This window comes from Epinephelus fuscoguttatus, linkage group LG6 (genome assembly GCF_011397635.1).
Source record: "Epinephelus fuscoguttatus linkage group LG6, E.fuscoguttatus.final_Chr_v1".
Lineage (NCBI taxonomy): Eukaryota > Metazoa > Chordata > Actinopteri > Perciformes > Serranidae > Epinephelus > Epinephelus fuscoguttatus.
In genome coordinates, this window is record NC_064757.1 from 18,079,675 (window position 1) to 18,096,806 (window position 17,132).

General features: G+C 39.0%; 1 protein-coding gene across 2 annotated transcripts; it reads right to left on the reverse strand.

The window, feature by feature from the left end:
• Positions 1-958: 958 nt before the first annotated feature.
• Positions 959-11,814, reverse strand: gda (guanine deaminase). 2 transcript variants are annotated; one of them, XR_007449572.1, is made up of 15 exons: positions 11,651-11,814; positions 10,925-11,013; positions 10,641-10,812; positions 10,333-10,420; positions 8,037-8,142; positions 7,345-7,372; positions 7,143-7,250; positions 6,735-6,842; positions 6,554-6,651; positions 6,291-6,358; positions 5,162-5,308; positions 4,800-4,918; positions 4,671-4,698; positions 4,392-4,576; positions 959-1,881 (listed from the first exon to the last, which is right to left on the reverse strand). XR_007449572.1 is itself a non-coding variant. In XM_049579463.1 (14 exons), the coding sequence occupies exons 1-14, from the start codon at positions 11,777-11,779 to the stop codon at positions 4,500-4,502; spliced, it is 1,365 nt and encodes a 454-aa protein (XP_049435420.1). In that variant the 5' UTR covers positions 11,780-11,814; the 3' UTR covers positions 1,915-4,499. The 2 variants fall into 2 exon arrangements, 1 of the variants encoding a protein (XP_049435420.1); XM_049579463.1 differs by lacking the exon at positions 959-1,881 and having other exon boundaries at positions 1,915-4,576.
• Between the last annotated feature and the right edge of the window lie 5,318 nt (positions 11,815-17,132).

Genomic DNA, 17,132 nt, shown 5'->3' on the forward strand with positions numbered 1-17,132 from the left:
ACCTGCGCTCTGCAGTGGCCTGTGCAGCCATGAACACTGTGGCTGAGCTCTATGATCACCTCTAGAGGGCCATGGACCTGGAGGTGGAGGGAACAGGCCAGGCCTTGATGCTGAAGCTGATGTCATCTACACATGACTTTATTCAGCAGCAGGTCAATCTTACACTGGATGCCATGGTGGCAAACTGCAGCCATTGTTGCATCCTGAGCGGTCTGTTGAACACAGGGCTGAGGTAAGAGGAGAGAAGAGGCAGCATTCATTTGATAAGCTGAAACATTTAAATGAAATTAAATAAGATAATAAGACATAGTCACCTGATTTGGTTGTCTCATAACCCCCTGTCTTTGTCCCTCCTCAGCCACCATTGTGTTGCCGTTAGAGCCAGCACAGCACAACATCTGCACCAGCTGGCTGACAGCCCTGGAGCCTTCTTGCTGTTTCTAAGATGTGCGCTGATGGTGCACCAGACGTCAGGTGGGTTATCAGCTGCTTTAGATTTAGTATAACATTTTATAATGTGTAATGCTGTCATCCTGATTATTATACTGTAATTTAATGTAGAATTATTCTGTACATAAGACATCTATCAACATGTCTTTCCATCCTCCGGGGTCTTCCTGAGGTTTCTTTAATTTTGTTTCCATTAAAGTTTTCTGTGGAGGAGCCTTTCCTCATCTGAATGGAGAGTTTAAGGACAGACAATGTCATGTACAGACTGTAAAGCCTCTTGATGCAAATTTGTAATACTGGGTTTTAAAAATAAAACTGACTTGACTCAATAAGCCTCAGTAAAGTGGGATGGATCTTAACTTAACGTGGATGCATATGAATGTTGAAAATAGATGTCACAAAGTTGTTGGTTAAAATGCAAATTAAAAAAACTTGAGCAATGCTGCAAAATAATGACCAACAAACATCATAATTCAACAGAAAGAATCAGTTTAACATTTGAGGAAGGCAAGACATTTATAAAAAAAAAAGACAGTGCTACAGCTAATGAACATGACTAAACTTATGGAAAATACAGATACAGTAGTTTAGTTGAGTTTAGTTCAGTTTAGTTTACTTTTTTTTTTTTTTTTATACTTACACTTATGGACATCACATTAGAAATGTACATTTATGCACAAGAACCAGATGTCCTGTGTTAAGTGTTTGTTGTGAAATGCCTATTTGCAACACCTGAAATGTGTCTTAATGATGAAAATACATGTATTTATCATGTAAATACATATAAATAGTATTGTCAGTAATATGAGTCAATAAGTTAATGGCTGTGCTTGATCCAATTTAAAGGTCAACCATACACCTTTTCATTGGCCCCCTTGCCCTTTGGCTGGGGTCATCTGCACTCTTTGACCCGGGCCTGTTTCTGGCACAGCTTGGCGTGGCATGGAGCATCTAAACTGATAATGGAAACTCAAATTGGCACAACACAGCTTGACTCGGCGCATCCAAAAGTGACAGTGGAAAAGGCCTACTACACACAGATACATCAAAACAATTTCTTGTTTTAACCCACAAATAACAGAAACTAAATTGACACTGAATGGACTGAAAATGGACATGGGATTGGAGATGTGAGATATCTGATATATTTGATGCAGTGTCCCCCTCCAGTGGCCGAGACTGAAACCATGACTTCTCCTCAGTGAACATTTTGCCATGGTGTATTTGAAGTGGAGCAGAGGTCTTGATGTCAGTGGGACATGACAATAGCCATTTTCATGCCTCTCTTCTGCCATCTCACCTTCTCAGCTGTCTGGCCCAGATGGTGAGGATCATCTATTAAAGGAGCTGCAGGCTGCTCTGTTAGCGGGCTGGAGGGGTCAGTTTGTAAATCCAAAGCTTTTAACTACAGCCTGGGTTCTTGATTAGTAGCTGTTTGTTTAAAAGAACACACAAAGATCGAAACAGACTTAGTATTATTTATTTCCATGATGTGACACCTTAAAGATTACAAAGAGCACCTTTGACATGTACAATTTGGTATCATAGAGTGAAATTGGCTTCACTGCAGTAAAAAAGTCAACTTGTCTTAAATACATTCTAATTTATCAGACAAACACACATTCAGCAATCAGTCTGTTTGATTTCCCTTCATTTATTAACATTCATAAAACAGGATGTAATGGTAACATAAATACATGAGTTAATTTTAGTAGAGCGACACATAAAATCAACAACCTCAGTAATAAAACTATTAATTAATGAGCAAACCTGAGGTTAGTATGACAGAACTGTATCAAAAATAATTCTGGTAATAAGGCACCAGGTTGGGTGTAATATCATTTTCCACTAAGTCAAATCAGGGCATGGATTCTGAGGTAAAGTGTCAACACTTCTAAATGTTCAAACAGACAATAACAGACAACAGTATGAGTTACACCACACTGGGTGAGTCGCACTGAAACTTAGAGAATATTGCAAAATACTTTTGTGTCTTTGTGAGTGGAGTGTACCGTGTAAAACCTGAATGACTTATAACTCAAATTAATCCTAGTCTCCTGATCACAAAGCATTATCCAGCTACACAAGCATGAAAATGACATCACCAAGCCACTGACGATAATCAGGTCAGGCACTGCCACTACACTGAGTACAAGGCCTCACGGCACCTAAGTCCGACGTCATTGTGTCACTGAAGTTTACAGATAATTGTCCAGTTCAAATTTCTTGAGGAACCTATTATGCTTTTACTTTTTTCTGTCACATATTTATAATTTTACAATGTCAGATGTGCATATTAAAAGTGGCTTAAGTTTTAAATAATGAGGTATACGTATGTAAAAGTAATGCCTACGAGTGTCAGACCGCTCTGAAGCCTGAGGTGTTTTTTAAAAAAAAAAATCTATTTCCAACTGATTTTTCCACTTCTGAGACAAGCTGACATCAACTCATGACAGATTTCCTCATGGTCATATGCTCCAGTCACACTACTGCAAGTGTTAACATTACATACATGTAGCTACATGCTAGCGTCAGTGAAACATGCAGTCTGGGTTTCCCATGTTGTTAATTTCTTCCTGATTTTGGAATGTTGTTGTTAAGATTTTGTTTTAGAAGCTTTTATGGGGATTTGTCATGGTAGAAAGTGCCGCTTTGCTCAGCTGCAGTGATTCCCCGCCTGTAATAACAATGCAGAGATAACATGTATGTGTAGCGACAACTGGATACAGCGTGGGAGACGGATATTCATACTTGGAAGTTAATGTACTTTTAAAAACAAATATCTGCTGATTTATGTCTCTTTTATGATGTAACACTATGGGGAAAAAGTCTTTATGAGCCCTATAGCATCAAGTGATGGATCCAGAAGTTGTAATTACATGATTTGGCCACTGAGTCAAATTGGCTTCCTGGCCCAGCTCTGATCCTGGGGGCTTGGGCATAGATGTATTAAGAGACCTGGATACAGCATTGGAGGTGCACCCCGTTCATTCACATGACGCCAAAAAAGCTCAATTTCAGCAGTATGAAATTACCCAGATCTTCTGCATGTTCTGCAGTGTTTTCAGACCAAGTGGATCAAATCCAGACAGTGAAATAAGTCATTTCGCGAAGGTTATGATGCTCTAAAAAACGTATCCACTGATTTACAGACGTCTCAACATCACCTTACACTTACGTTGAGATAGGCGTCTCTATCTCAACGTAAGTGTAAGGTGACTAACCCAGTTGTTGTAATTCAACATTTGGCCAATATGTAAAATTGGCCTCAAAGCCTGGCCCTGTTCATGGTGGCCTGTGAGACAAATAAAGCGCAGATATTCCATATCTACACTTTTATACCCAAAATCACTGACCAATCAGAGCAGACTGGACTTTTTGGGGAGGAGGGGGCTTAAAGAGACAGGCGCTAAAATGAAGCATTGTAGACAGAGGGAGAATACAGGTATAATCAGGAGGACAGTATGAGTATGAGTATGAAAATAAAGTGTTTTTTGAACATTAAATAATGCAAACATGTTCTAGTAAAACCCAAAATTACAACTATGAAACTGAAAATGAGTGTAGTAGGCACCCTTTAAGTTAGCAGTTTAGCTAAATATAACAAAACATCTACAACGTGTATATAAACAAAAAAATGACTTGTTAATCAGCAAAGTGCTGTCGGCAGATAGTACAATGTTCACAGCACTTAATAAGTCCCTTATTTCATGTTTTAAAGTCCAGTAATTTCTCTTAAAGACTTAAAAGATGGACTGGATTTGAGCTCAGCTGATCACAGTCTTATTTGACCCTCACTGAACCTTATAAATAGTATGTCACATATTCTGTCATCTGGATTTAACAGTAAAATGTTTATGGTCCCTATGACCCAGCCACGGGTAAGATAGAAAATAGATGGATGCATGGATGCTTATGGTGATGATTCATTTTTTACTTACAGTGTTACCAGCTGATCATTCTTGTGCTGCACATATTATATCTCTCAGATGTACATGTATTTTGGTAGTTGACATCATCTTCAAACTGACGTTCCCAGGGCCTTGAGTTTACTCTGTTGTTGGCTCTGCGAATGGTACCACCCTTCTCCCAGCCACAAATACCTCCACTATGTTACGATCATCACCTGTCAAAGAAGAAAAAGAGACAACCTTAAAGTAAGTGGTAAGTGGCACATAAGTCTGAAAAGTTTGGACCAAAAAACTGAAACTGACACTCACCCAAATTCAGGAACTTTTCCAAAATAATCTAAAAATGAAGCAAGGATAAATTAGCATTACACTGAAATCAAATGTTATGTTTTTATTAATTTGTGTGCGAATGTATGCAGATTGATTAGGACCAACTACCTTTGGTTCCTCACACTGGATCATGTCAATGGGTCCACCAGGAGCAGCTACATTCACCCTCAGGGCATCAAAGTCTTTGCCCACCTCAAAGTTCCCTGTCTGGTCATCCAGGGACAAAGCTACAGATAAAACGCATCATGAAAGAAACTGTGTAGTCTCTGCCATCCTTTGAAATTGCAATCAGTCATCCTCAAAAATATCTCGTTCCCACAGCTACTTGTGTATTGAATCAGGCATTTCTGCTGCAGAGTGACTCAGCGTGGGTAAAGACACTTAAGTAAGACTGTTGATGGAGAACATAACCAACAAAGAGACAGAACACCTCATGTTTTAAGTGTAACTCCTACACAGTGCCACCATACCTTGGCTGCCTCCCAGTGTGGCCAGTCTGAACACCTCCTCAAAGGTAAGCGTGTCATTCTCTGGGTTCTGAATGGTCAAGACTTTAGATGTGTCCAGAGCTTTTCTTATAGCGTCCAGCATAGAGGCAGAGTAGCCCCCCGCCACATCTGACACCACAAACACAGATCGGATGGGTCAGCAGGATATAAGCAAGCATACAGACACAATTTACAAACAGGTATTGTTTTCAGATTTCTTCATTTCTTCTTCTGTACTCATTAAAGGGATACTTTGCCGATTTTTAGTCAGCTTTGTTTCATACCAATGTGGGTTGTATATGTAAATAAACTGTGTTAAACCTCTCTCCATCTTGCAAGTACCTAGATCTCCCTGCTCATCTCTCACCTTAAATCTGCCAAATGACAAGTTTAGCGTCGGAGTATAGAAACCCTAACCCAACAAATACCGACTTTCAACTGGGAGAGCGGTGTTTGTGTTCCATAAGATTCTAAAGCCAAACCCTGTTCTTTTTTCCTCAACCTAACCACATGCATTTAAAAAAAGTCAATTTGCAATACTGACGTAGTGCATTTAATTTGAAAGAGACTGTATGTAAATGTTACATTTCTGTAAAAACCGAAGTGTATTTTGAAAGAAGACAAAGCATGTAACAGGCAGAATTTGACACGGCGTCCCAGAACCAACGCACCCAGGGTACCTTACACATGGTATCTGGATGTGGAAGGTCCATGACCAAACGTCGATATGTGACGAGGTCAGAGTGAGAATGTGTTGGTCGAATGCGTTGCCGTGCATTCTGGTAATTGTAGGTTTTCTGCCTCTTGACCAAATGCGAATACCAAAGCTCTCTGGTCACCAATTTCAAAAGTATTTGTGTCTTTCTACGGCATAGACAGCCCAGTTTTATGAAAAGACCATCTTTCCATTAGTGAAATACGTCTTTAAAACACAAAAATGACCGACTGCTGTAAAAGCAGATGCAACAATTTCCTAGGACCTTTCTCACTGCTGCATACCACATCAAAGTCAACATAATTTTTACTTCTTTTTGGGAGTGTAATATGTTTGTCAAAAATAGTCTGGCTTAAGTAAGAAGTGAAAATGTGCACACAGTTGCTCTGCCCCTACCTGTTCCCAGCCCCAACTTCACTTTGTGTTTCAGGACGTTGCGGACATCCAACATTCCGCTGCACAACCTGGGCAAACACAGAGACAGAGATGATAAAGCTTCTTCTGTTGCAGATCTTTTGTATTCAGGCAATTACAGTGCTATGTTTTACTGTATTGCTTAAGTGCTATTTTCTTGTAAAATCGGTGTCATGCAAATCTTCATAGGACTTGGCGCACAGCATTTGCTCACATTTAGTCTTAAGAAACTATCAGAGACTTACGAAATGTTGGAACTGGGACAGTGAGACAAAGAAGCTCCTGTCTCCCTGAACAGAGCCAATTCTTCATCGCTGAGGTAGCAGCCATGGGCCATCACTGTCTGTACATCATCATCATGTTCAGCATTTTTATCAGCATTTATATTTTTCTACTAAATGCAGAAAAGCAGAGATGTGTCCTCACCTTGTCAGTGAGCAGGTTGTATTTGTGATAAACGTCTGTATAAGACTCTGACTCAGGAAACAGCTCCTTCACAAGCTTGATTTCCTCGACATTTTCACTGATGTGACTCTGGAAATGACACGTCATTAAACTGTTGCTGTGAGAGACTCTGGGGTGTCATCTTTGACCAAAGCTGTAGCATTTATTCAGATAGAGCCAGGTGTTGCAGAGCAATCACAGGATAACTAACACCAAAATGTTATGCTGCAGTACTTATTTTTTCATTCTTCCATGTCAGCATCCTGCCTTTGAAAATTGCATGTGTGTGTATTTATTTCTTTGTTCAAAACTCCCAAAGGTCCAACACGAAACAGTCTCTATGGCAACAGTCCCCTGTGGACATAGCCTGGTTTGGTTGCCACAGCTCACCTGAATGTGCAGGTTGTTATTCTTAGCGATTGCTCCCAGCTGTCCTAGCAAGGCTCCTGTGCAGGATAGAGCGAAGCGGGGAGTCACCACTGGCCTTACCAGAGGGTACTGCTCAAAAACAGAGGGGATAGGGGAGTAACCGAGGATTTTAAAATCTTTTTTCTTATATCCTTGAGTTGTTCTGTTAATTGTATTATCTTACCTTTTTGTTCAAGAGCTCTGCGATGAACCTTGAGGGAATAAAACAAGGATTGTTACTCATCTGGTACAGCCACATTTGCAAATATGAAAATGCCCAAACTTTTTCAACTTTCATACAAATTACATCTGGAAGGCATAATGGTACTAAATGTATAAAATTGATAGGTGATTTTATGGGTTTTATGAGGCAAATATAACTTCAGACGTAAGTGCATATTTTCTGTGATGTCCATGTGTGTATTTCAGATATAAAGGAAATACCTATGGCAAGTATCAAATAGTAAAACTATCAAAGTCAAGAGTTAAAAGACGAGAAATGCTATATTATTGGTGAAAAATGAAGTTATGCTGACATTTGAGTCACTCAGGGAGACATATCGAAAAGATACATACACCGTGGCAATGTACATCTCAACTATCTTTGACATTTGTTGTTATATGTCACTTTCTATTTCATATTCTATCACATACATTATACTATAAGAGCTTTGATTGCAAAACTGAAAACGACACACATTAATTCAGTGTAACTAAAGTTGTTGCCTTAGGCAATTTTTCCTGACTGAAAAAACTGTAAGCTGCACATACAGCACTGTTTGGCGCTGTTTCTCAGTGTCATTTCACTACACTGTATAGCTCGAGCCTACACACACTCTACACATACTGCTACTGTATTAAACAGCTGATACCCACCGACAGGTTTCCTCCTGAGACTCCTGATTGGTCTCTTTGTAATGTTTCACAGAGTTGTTCCTGTCCATACACACTTTGCCCACCAAGGCACGCTGTCCAAAGTCATCTGCAAGAAAGGAGGGTGATGAGTAACAAGAAAATGAATAAACGTTAATCCGCTAAACTAAGCCTAGTCAGTTAAACTCACACCGAAGTTGTTAAAGTGGGGCTACATATTCCAACTTTTTTCATATGGCACATTTTGAGCATAAAAAAACACAACACTTCACATCATGACCATAACAGGATGATGACATATGAATAAACTATCTGAGAAATGTTGGATATAACTGAGTGACAACTCAGGGATAACTGAGTATTTTATACTGATTTCTCTGTCAAATTATGAAGATTATTCACTAGGTGCAAGGTGAAATTTTAACCTGTTGCCTGCAGCATATCACAACATTCCAGGTCCTTCTTGTGTCAGAGTGAAATCCTGCTGTCACTTACTAGTCCTGTCTTCTGGTATAGTATGAATGCATGCACAGACACACATACCACATACGTGCATCACATACAGATAGATATATGCATACATGCACAGCCCACAAGTGCACATGCACACTTTTACACAAGCTCCTACACATCAAAAGTCTGCACTTGAACTATCTTCCCAGCTTTATCTTTTAGAATAGACCATGTATGCTTTCAAACATAAATGTCACCACCGATGCACTGTACCAGCTGTTTGCTGAATTGTACTTTATGAGTTGAACCTTTTCTTTTTAAAAAAAAGTTTCTTAAAGTTCATATTTGGATCAAGTATCACGCAAAGATATTTAAAATCAGTGACTGTGTCACCCCTTTCATCTTTAATGAGAATATAAGTGTTGGCAGGTTGTACAGTGGTTTTAGAGGAGCATATTTTTTGTCTTGTTAACCTCTTGTTTAGACTCAGGCATGACTGATCAAACTAATGTGTGATCCTTTCTAAAACAATCGTTAGTTTGGCAGCTGCTAACTCACCTGTTTTTCCATGTGTGTATGCAGCATTATCATCTGCATACATTTGCAGTTCCATATCACAATACTGACAATCTGGAAATCCATCGGTTAAAAAAAACAAAAAACAAAAAACAAAAAACTTTTTTTTTTTTTTTTAAATTGCAGAATCTGTCTTGAGAGATTACAATACTGTGGAGAACCATCATTTATATTCAGGCTTCCCTATAATAATAGGGAGCCCAATACTGACCCTTGTGAAACACCTATTGTGCACTTCATGTTACTGGACAGTGCTTAAAAAACTGTAATACACTGCATCCCACAAGATAAATATGAAGAATTCCATTCCAGTGCTCTACATGAAAATACAGTACAGATGGGGTGTGGTTTGGGAGAGGGGGCATGTGAGAGGTGATACACAGTCGTACTAAGTATTTTTTAAACTTGTTGATACTGTACATAATCATCAGGTCACTCGGACACTGTGAGAGAGCTTTGTGTAACTGTGACCGAACATTTCCAGTCAAATCAGGCAGAAAATGAGCATATATATCAGATTTCCCTGGGACCTTGAACTCTGGACCTTACAAGATTCTTGCCTGAGAAAATTTAGCACATTGCATTTAGTCTGTATATATTTTTTATTTTAAGACCAAACAATAAACTAATAAAGAAGAAATTAGGAATACATTTTAAATATGTGTTGGAAATTCTCAAACATGCATGTGCATACACAAGTATGCTTACGCTGAAAGAAAAACAGCAGCTCAGAACAGGACAAAGTTGAAGGTTCAATGACCCTGATAACACAGAATGACTGATTAAAGCTGCCAAAGCCAGTGTTCAATTCAGTATGGCTGTATCATTACACATTCATGTGAGTATGTGTGTGTGTGTGTGTGTTCAGCATTACATAAGATGACACCATGATGATAAGGACGAGGCGTAAAGGTGAACAAAATAAGTGTGTTTCAGTGGAGACTATAAATAATCAGTAATAGGGATCGTACATATTTTAGGAGCATGTTTACCTAACAATAAATAAATAAATAAATAAATGATAATAATATAAACCAGCATAAACAACAGTTTAGATTATTATTTTTTTATTCTTACTTTCTGGCCAAGACACTTCTAGTGACCTGCAACAGTGCCATTTGACTTAAATTGTCTCCAAACATAGTTTCAGTTTCTAACTTCCCAGTCCACAGTCCACATCAAAGATTGGGCCAATGCTTAAAGACAAGGTTTAGGTTAAAATGTGTGTGTGTGTGTGTGTGTGTGTGTGTGTGTGTGTAGGGCATCTTACTTGCAATCTGGCCCAACAGCAGCGAGGCATCTGTATGTATGGTAGCAAAGTAACATGCAGTGGTTGTTCCGTTTCTCAGGGTCCTTTTCTGTAAAGCAGAGGGATTGTGTTACAGGATTAAGACAACATTCAAACCTATTCCCTCTTCTCTATACATCGTTAAGCCCCAAACCTGTTCACACCCTTCTCAAATCATAGATTGTGTGACAACAGAGGGAACCTCACTGAATGTTTTGCAATGCAAGTGACAACACCTCAAACTTATGAAACCCAGAACAAAGCCCTGTTTTCTATGCCAGCAAACTCACCACTACTTGAGAGTAGACCCTGTGGGCAAACTCCAAGTCCTTGAAGTGTGACTCTACAGGAAAGGTGTAGGTATTGAGCCACTGCAGTAGGGGCATGTCCAGGGCTGTGCCAGCGTAGCTGTACTGGGATGCATGGATGTGGGTGTCCACCAGTCCTGGCATGAAGAACTCACTGCAGCGCAGCAAGCCATGAAAATGTTTTTATGGCATATGCAAGATCTGATATAATATTGATATACTGTTGCAAATGTCTTTATATTCTGTAATTCATTTATTCTACTTACTGTTGTTGCAGCTGTGTGACTTCAGACGGACTGAATCCAAAGGTCTGAGACAGTCTGTCGAGTTCTGTGCCTCTCCCAATGAAAGCAATCTAATGGCAGAATAGAAAACCAGCTAAGAGTTGATGACTTGATCCCCTTACACAAAGACCTGATGGATAACTTGTGGAGCAAGATACATGTATTCTGAGAGATTCTGTAAAGAGCGCCCGTTTGTGTACCTATATGTCTTTGAGTTTGCTGGAGTTTTTGCCATATCTTTGATCCACCTCTTTAATAACCAGTGTATGGTTTTCACAATGTCCACATATTGTATTTCATTGATGATAACAACAGAGAATGGACGAGCGCGTACATGCTTGGTTTAAGAATGTTCTATGAATTTTAATCAATTGTGTTTGAAGAGGGCACTTCAGACTGTGATTCAGGTTTTGCCTCAGCTTGCTGTGAGAAAATGTTTAAGTTACTCAGCAACAGCTGTCATTGAAAGACAATTAGTTAGACAAGTGTTACGTACATGTTGACATGCCAACCCGTTTTAACCATACCAATTTTTTTTTTTTTTACCGTGCCAAATTTAGTCTGTGGCGCAGGTTTAGGAGTAGTTTTGAGCTAAATGCATTTATCAAATTACAGATAACATCCAAACGCACTTCGAAACCACACAGTTTTAAAAAGCTGCATAAATTAGACCAAAAGCTGTTGTAGATATTTTAGATTCTGACAAACTTTTCCATCTGTATCCACCCCCAGGAGCTCATCTTGCAGGATCTGCAGCGCTGTTTGCTGCGTCGAGTGGATGAATGTTCCCCTGTAGACGTGAGCAATTTCGGTGGTGGGTCTATGAGAGTTCGCCATCCTTCAAAAAGATCAGTCGGAGTCGCGCAGCAGCAGCAGTGCACCGGGGTTTTGTCCTGGGGGAGCTCCAATAACCACGACGCACCAGGACGCACGACTCCACCTGACTGCAACGCCGCTCTGCAGCCAATGAGAACATAGGGTGTGTGTCTATGTGTGTGTGCTGGGGTTCATCTGACCGTCACGTTGTTTTAGAATAACTATCCACCGGTCAGAGCCCACAAGACTAAGTGATTAACTTAAGTTTCCAGTTTTGCTTTTGTTTTAAAGCTGAAATCATAAACCGATGGTTATCAGTCAGTTGCAGGGTGGAACTTGGAGCACCTTTGAATTCTGCCCGTTAATATTTTATCACAGTGACCAAATAGCCTCAGTGACACATGAGTCACAAGGTGCTGCTCCTGCTACACAATACCGAGGAACTCACAAGATTTATATGGCAAATAACACGTGGGTCAGATGCAGAAACTGGGTACATGACTGCGTTACTCTCCTGCGCACATTTATGTCAAATATTCTGATCCAAGCCTTGTTGCGCAAAATCCAACTTCACATTTATTAAACCTCAAAGAATAAGGGGAGAGTGCTGGTGTTATGGTATGACTGAAATGAAAGAACCAAACATCTCAGCAGCCCAGTCTCACCAGTTCAATATTTAGGCAATTCTAATTTTATTAATTTTATATTTGTCATCTTGGAAGATAATACTTAAGTCAGTGTAACAACTGTCATACACCAGGTCTCCTATATGTTCCAAGTAGCTGCAAGAGGACCTGTGGATTCTTTAGTGTGTACCAAATTATAATATTTACAGGTTTTTAATTCCTGTAGGCCTTAACACATGGTCCCTGGAGACCAAAGTGCATTTTGGGTAGTAAGCTGCAGAGAAAGAAGGCTATATATAGACATATGAAAGAGGACATTCTGTACCATCTGACTGTCAAAAGTAACAGCAGCATATTTACATTCAAACATAGAGTATAGGAGGGCACACAAAAGTATATAGACACTTCTGTAAGCACACATACGTGTCCCAGTTGGCTACACTGTTTTGGGTAGTTGCTTGTTCCAGTGTCAGTGCATTTTACCCATGTTTGTCATATAGGTCCTCATAGTGTTTGAGATGTTTCCTCATAGTCAGTGTAAAGGGGGTTACTTTAAAAATGTAGTAAGATACAGATTTACACTGTCAAAATGTAAAAAGTTATGTAAAAATTATAATTACTTACTCAAAGTAATATAACTAATTGCATTTGTTTTTTTAACAAAGGTTTTAAACTGGACATTTAAGCTGAAAAATGTACAGACGTAGTCTAAAAGAAGGCACGTAAGCAAAACAAATATATTTAGATGTAAAGCCTTTGAAATCACCAACATTTTCATAAGTAACTGTAATTTATTTTTTTTTTTTTAAATTCCAGTAACTATGACAGACTACAGTTACATTTATTTCTAAAATTACCTGTGTTACTCTGTTACCCGTAACTAGTTACTCTCCAGCACTGCTCAAAGCAATCATGAGCACTGTCAGTGTTATTACTGGTTACATGTACAACCCAAATTCCAAAAAGTTGGGATGTTATGTAAAATGCCAATAAATATGAATGGAATGATTGCAAATCCTTTTTGACCCATATACAGTTGAATGAGAATATGTTTAATGTTGAAATGGATAAACTTGATTCTTTTTGGTAAATGCACAGTCAGTCTGAAGCCAATGTCTGCAACACCTCCCAGAAAAGTTGGGACAAGGGCAACAAAAGACTGGGAAAGTTGAGGAGAGCTCAAGAAACATCCCACAGGTAAACAGGTTAATGTGCAACAGAGAACAGTATCGTTATTGGGTATGAAAGTGGCATTCTCGAAAGGCTCAGCTGTTCACAAGCAGGACAGTGCCAGGTTCACCACTTTGTGAAAAACTGTCAGGGCAAATAGTTCAACAGTTCAGAGAATTCAGAGAATCCAAAGAAAGCTCTACACATAAGATGAAAGGAGGAGCACCATTATTGAATACCCATGATCTTTAAACCTTCAGGCCAATATGACTATATAAATGATGTTACTACATGGGCTTAGGGAACACTGTGGAAAAACATTTATGGTAAACACAGTTCATCGCTGCATCTACAAATGCAAGTTTAAAAGTCATATATAAACAACATCCAGAAATGCGGCTGACTCCTCTGGCCCTGAGCTCATCTGAGATGGAATGGCACAAAGTGGAAAAGTGTGCTGTGGCCTGATGAGTCCACATTTCATTGTTTTTGGAAATTATGGATGTTACGTCCTCTAGGCTAAAGAGGAAAAGGACCATCCAGACTGTTACTAGCGCAGAGTTCAAAAGCCAGCATCTGTGATTGTATGGAGGAGTGTTAGTGCCCATGGCTCATGAGTAACTTGCTTACCTGTGAAGGCCATAAACACTGAAAGGTGCATCCAGGTTTAGGAGCAACATATGCTGCCATCCAGACAACGTCTTTTTCAGGGACGTCCCTGCTTTTTCCACAAAGACAATGCCAAGCCACATTCTGCACATGCACAGCAACAGCATGGCTTTATAGTAAAAGAGTATGGGTGCTACAGTGGCCTGCCTGCAGACCAGACCTGTCCTCCGTTGAAAATGTGTGGCGCATCAAGAAGCACAAGATACCACAACAGTTGTTGAGCAAGTGAAGTCGTCTGTCGAGCCAGAGCAAGAAAGAATCTCAATTTTAAAAACCTAAACAATTAGTGTCTCCAGTTACTAAGCGCTTACTGAGTGTTGTTGAAAGAAAAGGTGATGTAACACAGCGTTAAATACGCCCCTGACCCAACTTCTTTTGAAACATGTTGCAGGCATCAAATTCAGAATGAGGGTATATATACAAAACATAATTAAATTCATCAGTTTGAACATTAAATATCTGGTCTTTGTACTTAATTCAATTGATTATAGGTTAAAAAAAGGATTGCATATCATTGCATTCTGTTTTTATTGACGTTTCACACAGTGTCCTAACTTTTTTGGAATTGGGGTTGTGATTAAATAACAAAAAATTGTAATCCGTTGCAGTTCTTGTGAAAAAAACATGTAATTAAATTACAGTTACTAATCAAAATGATGGTGATTACAAAGGGGTAACATCTGCAATATTTGGCTTTTTGGTAAAAAGCTTATTTCAAATAAAACATTCATTCTGTTGCTTTGTGTCTTTTCATCATGCAGGAATGCCTTCTTTTGGTATTTCCTACATCTTTTTTTTTACCTAGTTTAAAACATCTGCTAGAAAAGCAATCAAATGTGCTAAGTAACATTACTTTTATGAAGTGACTAAAATAGCAACATTACTTATTTTATTTCTAACGGGGTAACTAGTGCTCTGTAACATTGCGTCACATTACAAAGGTATCCTTCCCAACATTGAGCACTTAACATTATGTCTTCATAATAATGAGGTAATGATGGAATGGTTAACCTATTACTAATATCCAGGTAATATTTTGTAAGCAGGTAGTGATAAAGGTAGTAAGTGGGGAGAAAGTGTTGCATAGTGTGATGATAGACCAATTCACAGTACACTGGGTAATTAAAAACAAAAGTAATACAGTAGTTATAGTGCCTTTACAAGCACAACCTAAATCTCCTTTTTGTGCCAGTCCGAAAGTTTCTTTAAAGCTAACAAATATAATTTTATCTGTTAAACAGAGACAGCAGCTTCTAGTCTATAAACCTTTCAGTTGGAACAGATCCAGAATGAACATAAGGTCTGCATGTCGAACATAGTCATGAGTGCATAAGCAGAAGAAAGCCATGTGAAACTTCAGTGGCATTCATAAAGGGTCATCCCATGAGTTCATTCATTCCTCCTTCAATCCGTCATGTCACATATCCTAATGAGGAAGTAAGGTTTGACATGTTGCCACATTGTTTTAAATTTATCAACCCCTCATGATGAATTACTCCATACGCTCACTTTAGATGACCGTGTTACTGCAGGTTACTTAGTTAGTGGAAGAGTAAAGGGCAGCTGAAAATAGTTATGCTTAATCCTTTTCTGCCAGAAAAGTGTATGAGTGAACTGCTTCACAGCTGCCTACAGAAAAGTCTCTCAGCCACCCAGTGGTAAACAAAAATTTGAAAGGCGTTGGGGATAACTTACTTGAAAAATGTGCAAACTGCACATTTATAAGCCATATTCATAATTCTGAGGAAAATCTATTATATACTTTTATTGCATTTAATTTTCTTTATTCTAGAGGGGAGTATACAAAGTATAGGTTTAAGACAAGCCCAAAAAAAGCTCGCTAAAATTAAAAGAAATATATTTTTTAGTGGTTATACTGAAATGTGTTTTAATATGTAGTTGACCCTCAATAATATGCAGTGAACAAAACATGAAAAGCACTTCTCATCATAATGATGCAATTCAAGAGTATCATTATTACAAAGTTACATCAGCACCTCTCTACAGCAGTTTTAAAAAGACTGAACATGATAACTTTCATGAATGTAGACAGAGCCAGTTCCTGGGGGGTATTCCATCAAGCTCGCTTAGCTCAAAGTCTGGCTTAAATGGCCAAGTCCCGCTTATTTTAGTGAGAGTTCAGTTCCACCAATGTGGCTATTTAGCTCCAACTTGGTAACCATGGAAACATGGTTCTGGCTAAGTCGGACACTTGGAGCTAAGCTCTGACTTTCTGTTCCATCAATCTGAGCCTCAATTCTGTTCCATGAAAGTGGTTAACACGAATGCCAGCCTTGTAACCATGGTGACTTATGCTGCCGGCCAAACCTGGTCTGGAGCAGGATTAAGGTGAAGATGAACTCCACTAATGTCCAAAAGACATGTCTGTTTTGCATTTACATACACAATGCACTGATAAAATAATTTGTGAAACCAAAACGTGCTTTCCATCCACTTTGGAAACTAAGCAAAAAGTGCATTTGGTAAGTATTATGATTTTGTAACAAATAAAAATCAATCTGTTTTCGTTTATCTTGATTTCATCCTTATAGATAAAGATGAATTAAATAAAATAAATTACAATGAATAAATTTAAAAAGGTATGATTAAAACACATAGAGGAAGCCTACATCAGTCACCTAAAATGTCCTCCAAATGACTGCACCAGGTGGAGACTATTAAGCAGAGCAGTCAAGACAGGCAGAGGGACACACATTCAGCAGAGACAAAGACTAAGAGAACATGGCAAGTCCATTCATTGAGCCTAGCCACTTTATTCCCCCACCCCACATTGTATGGCCCATTTTCACAGACAGTGCGTCACAAAGGGCTTCACATAGCAACATGACATCCTCTACCTTTAGACCCTCACTGAAACAAGACGGAACAACAAGACCAAATGGCTTTTG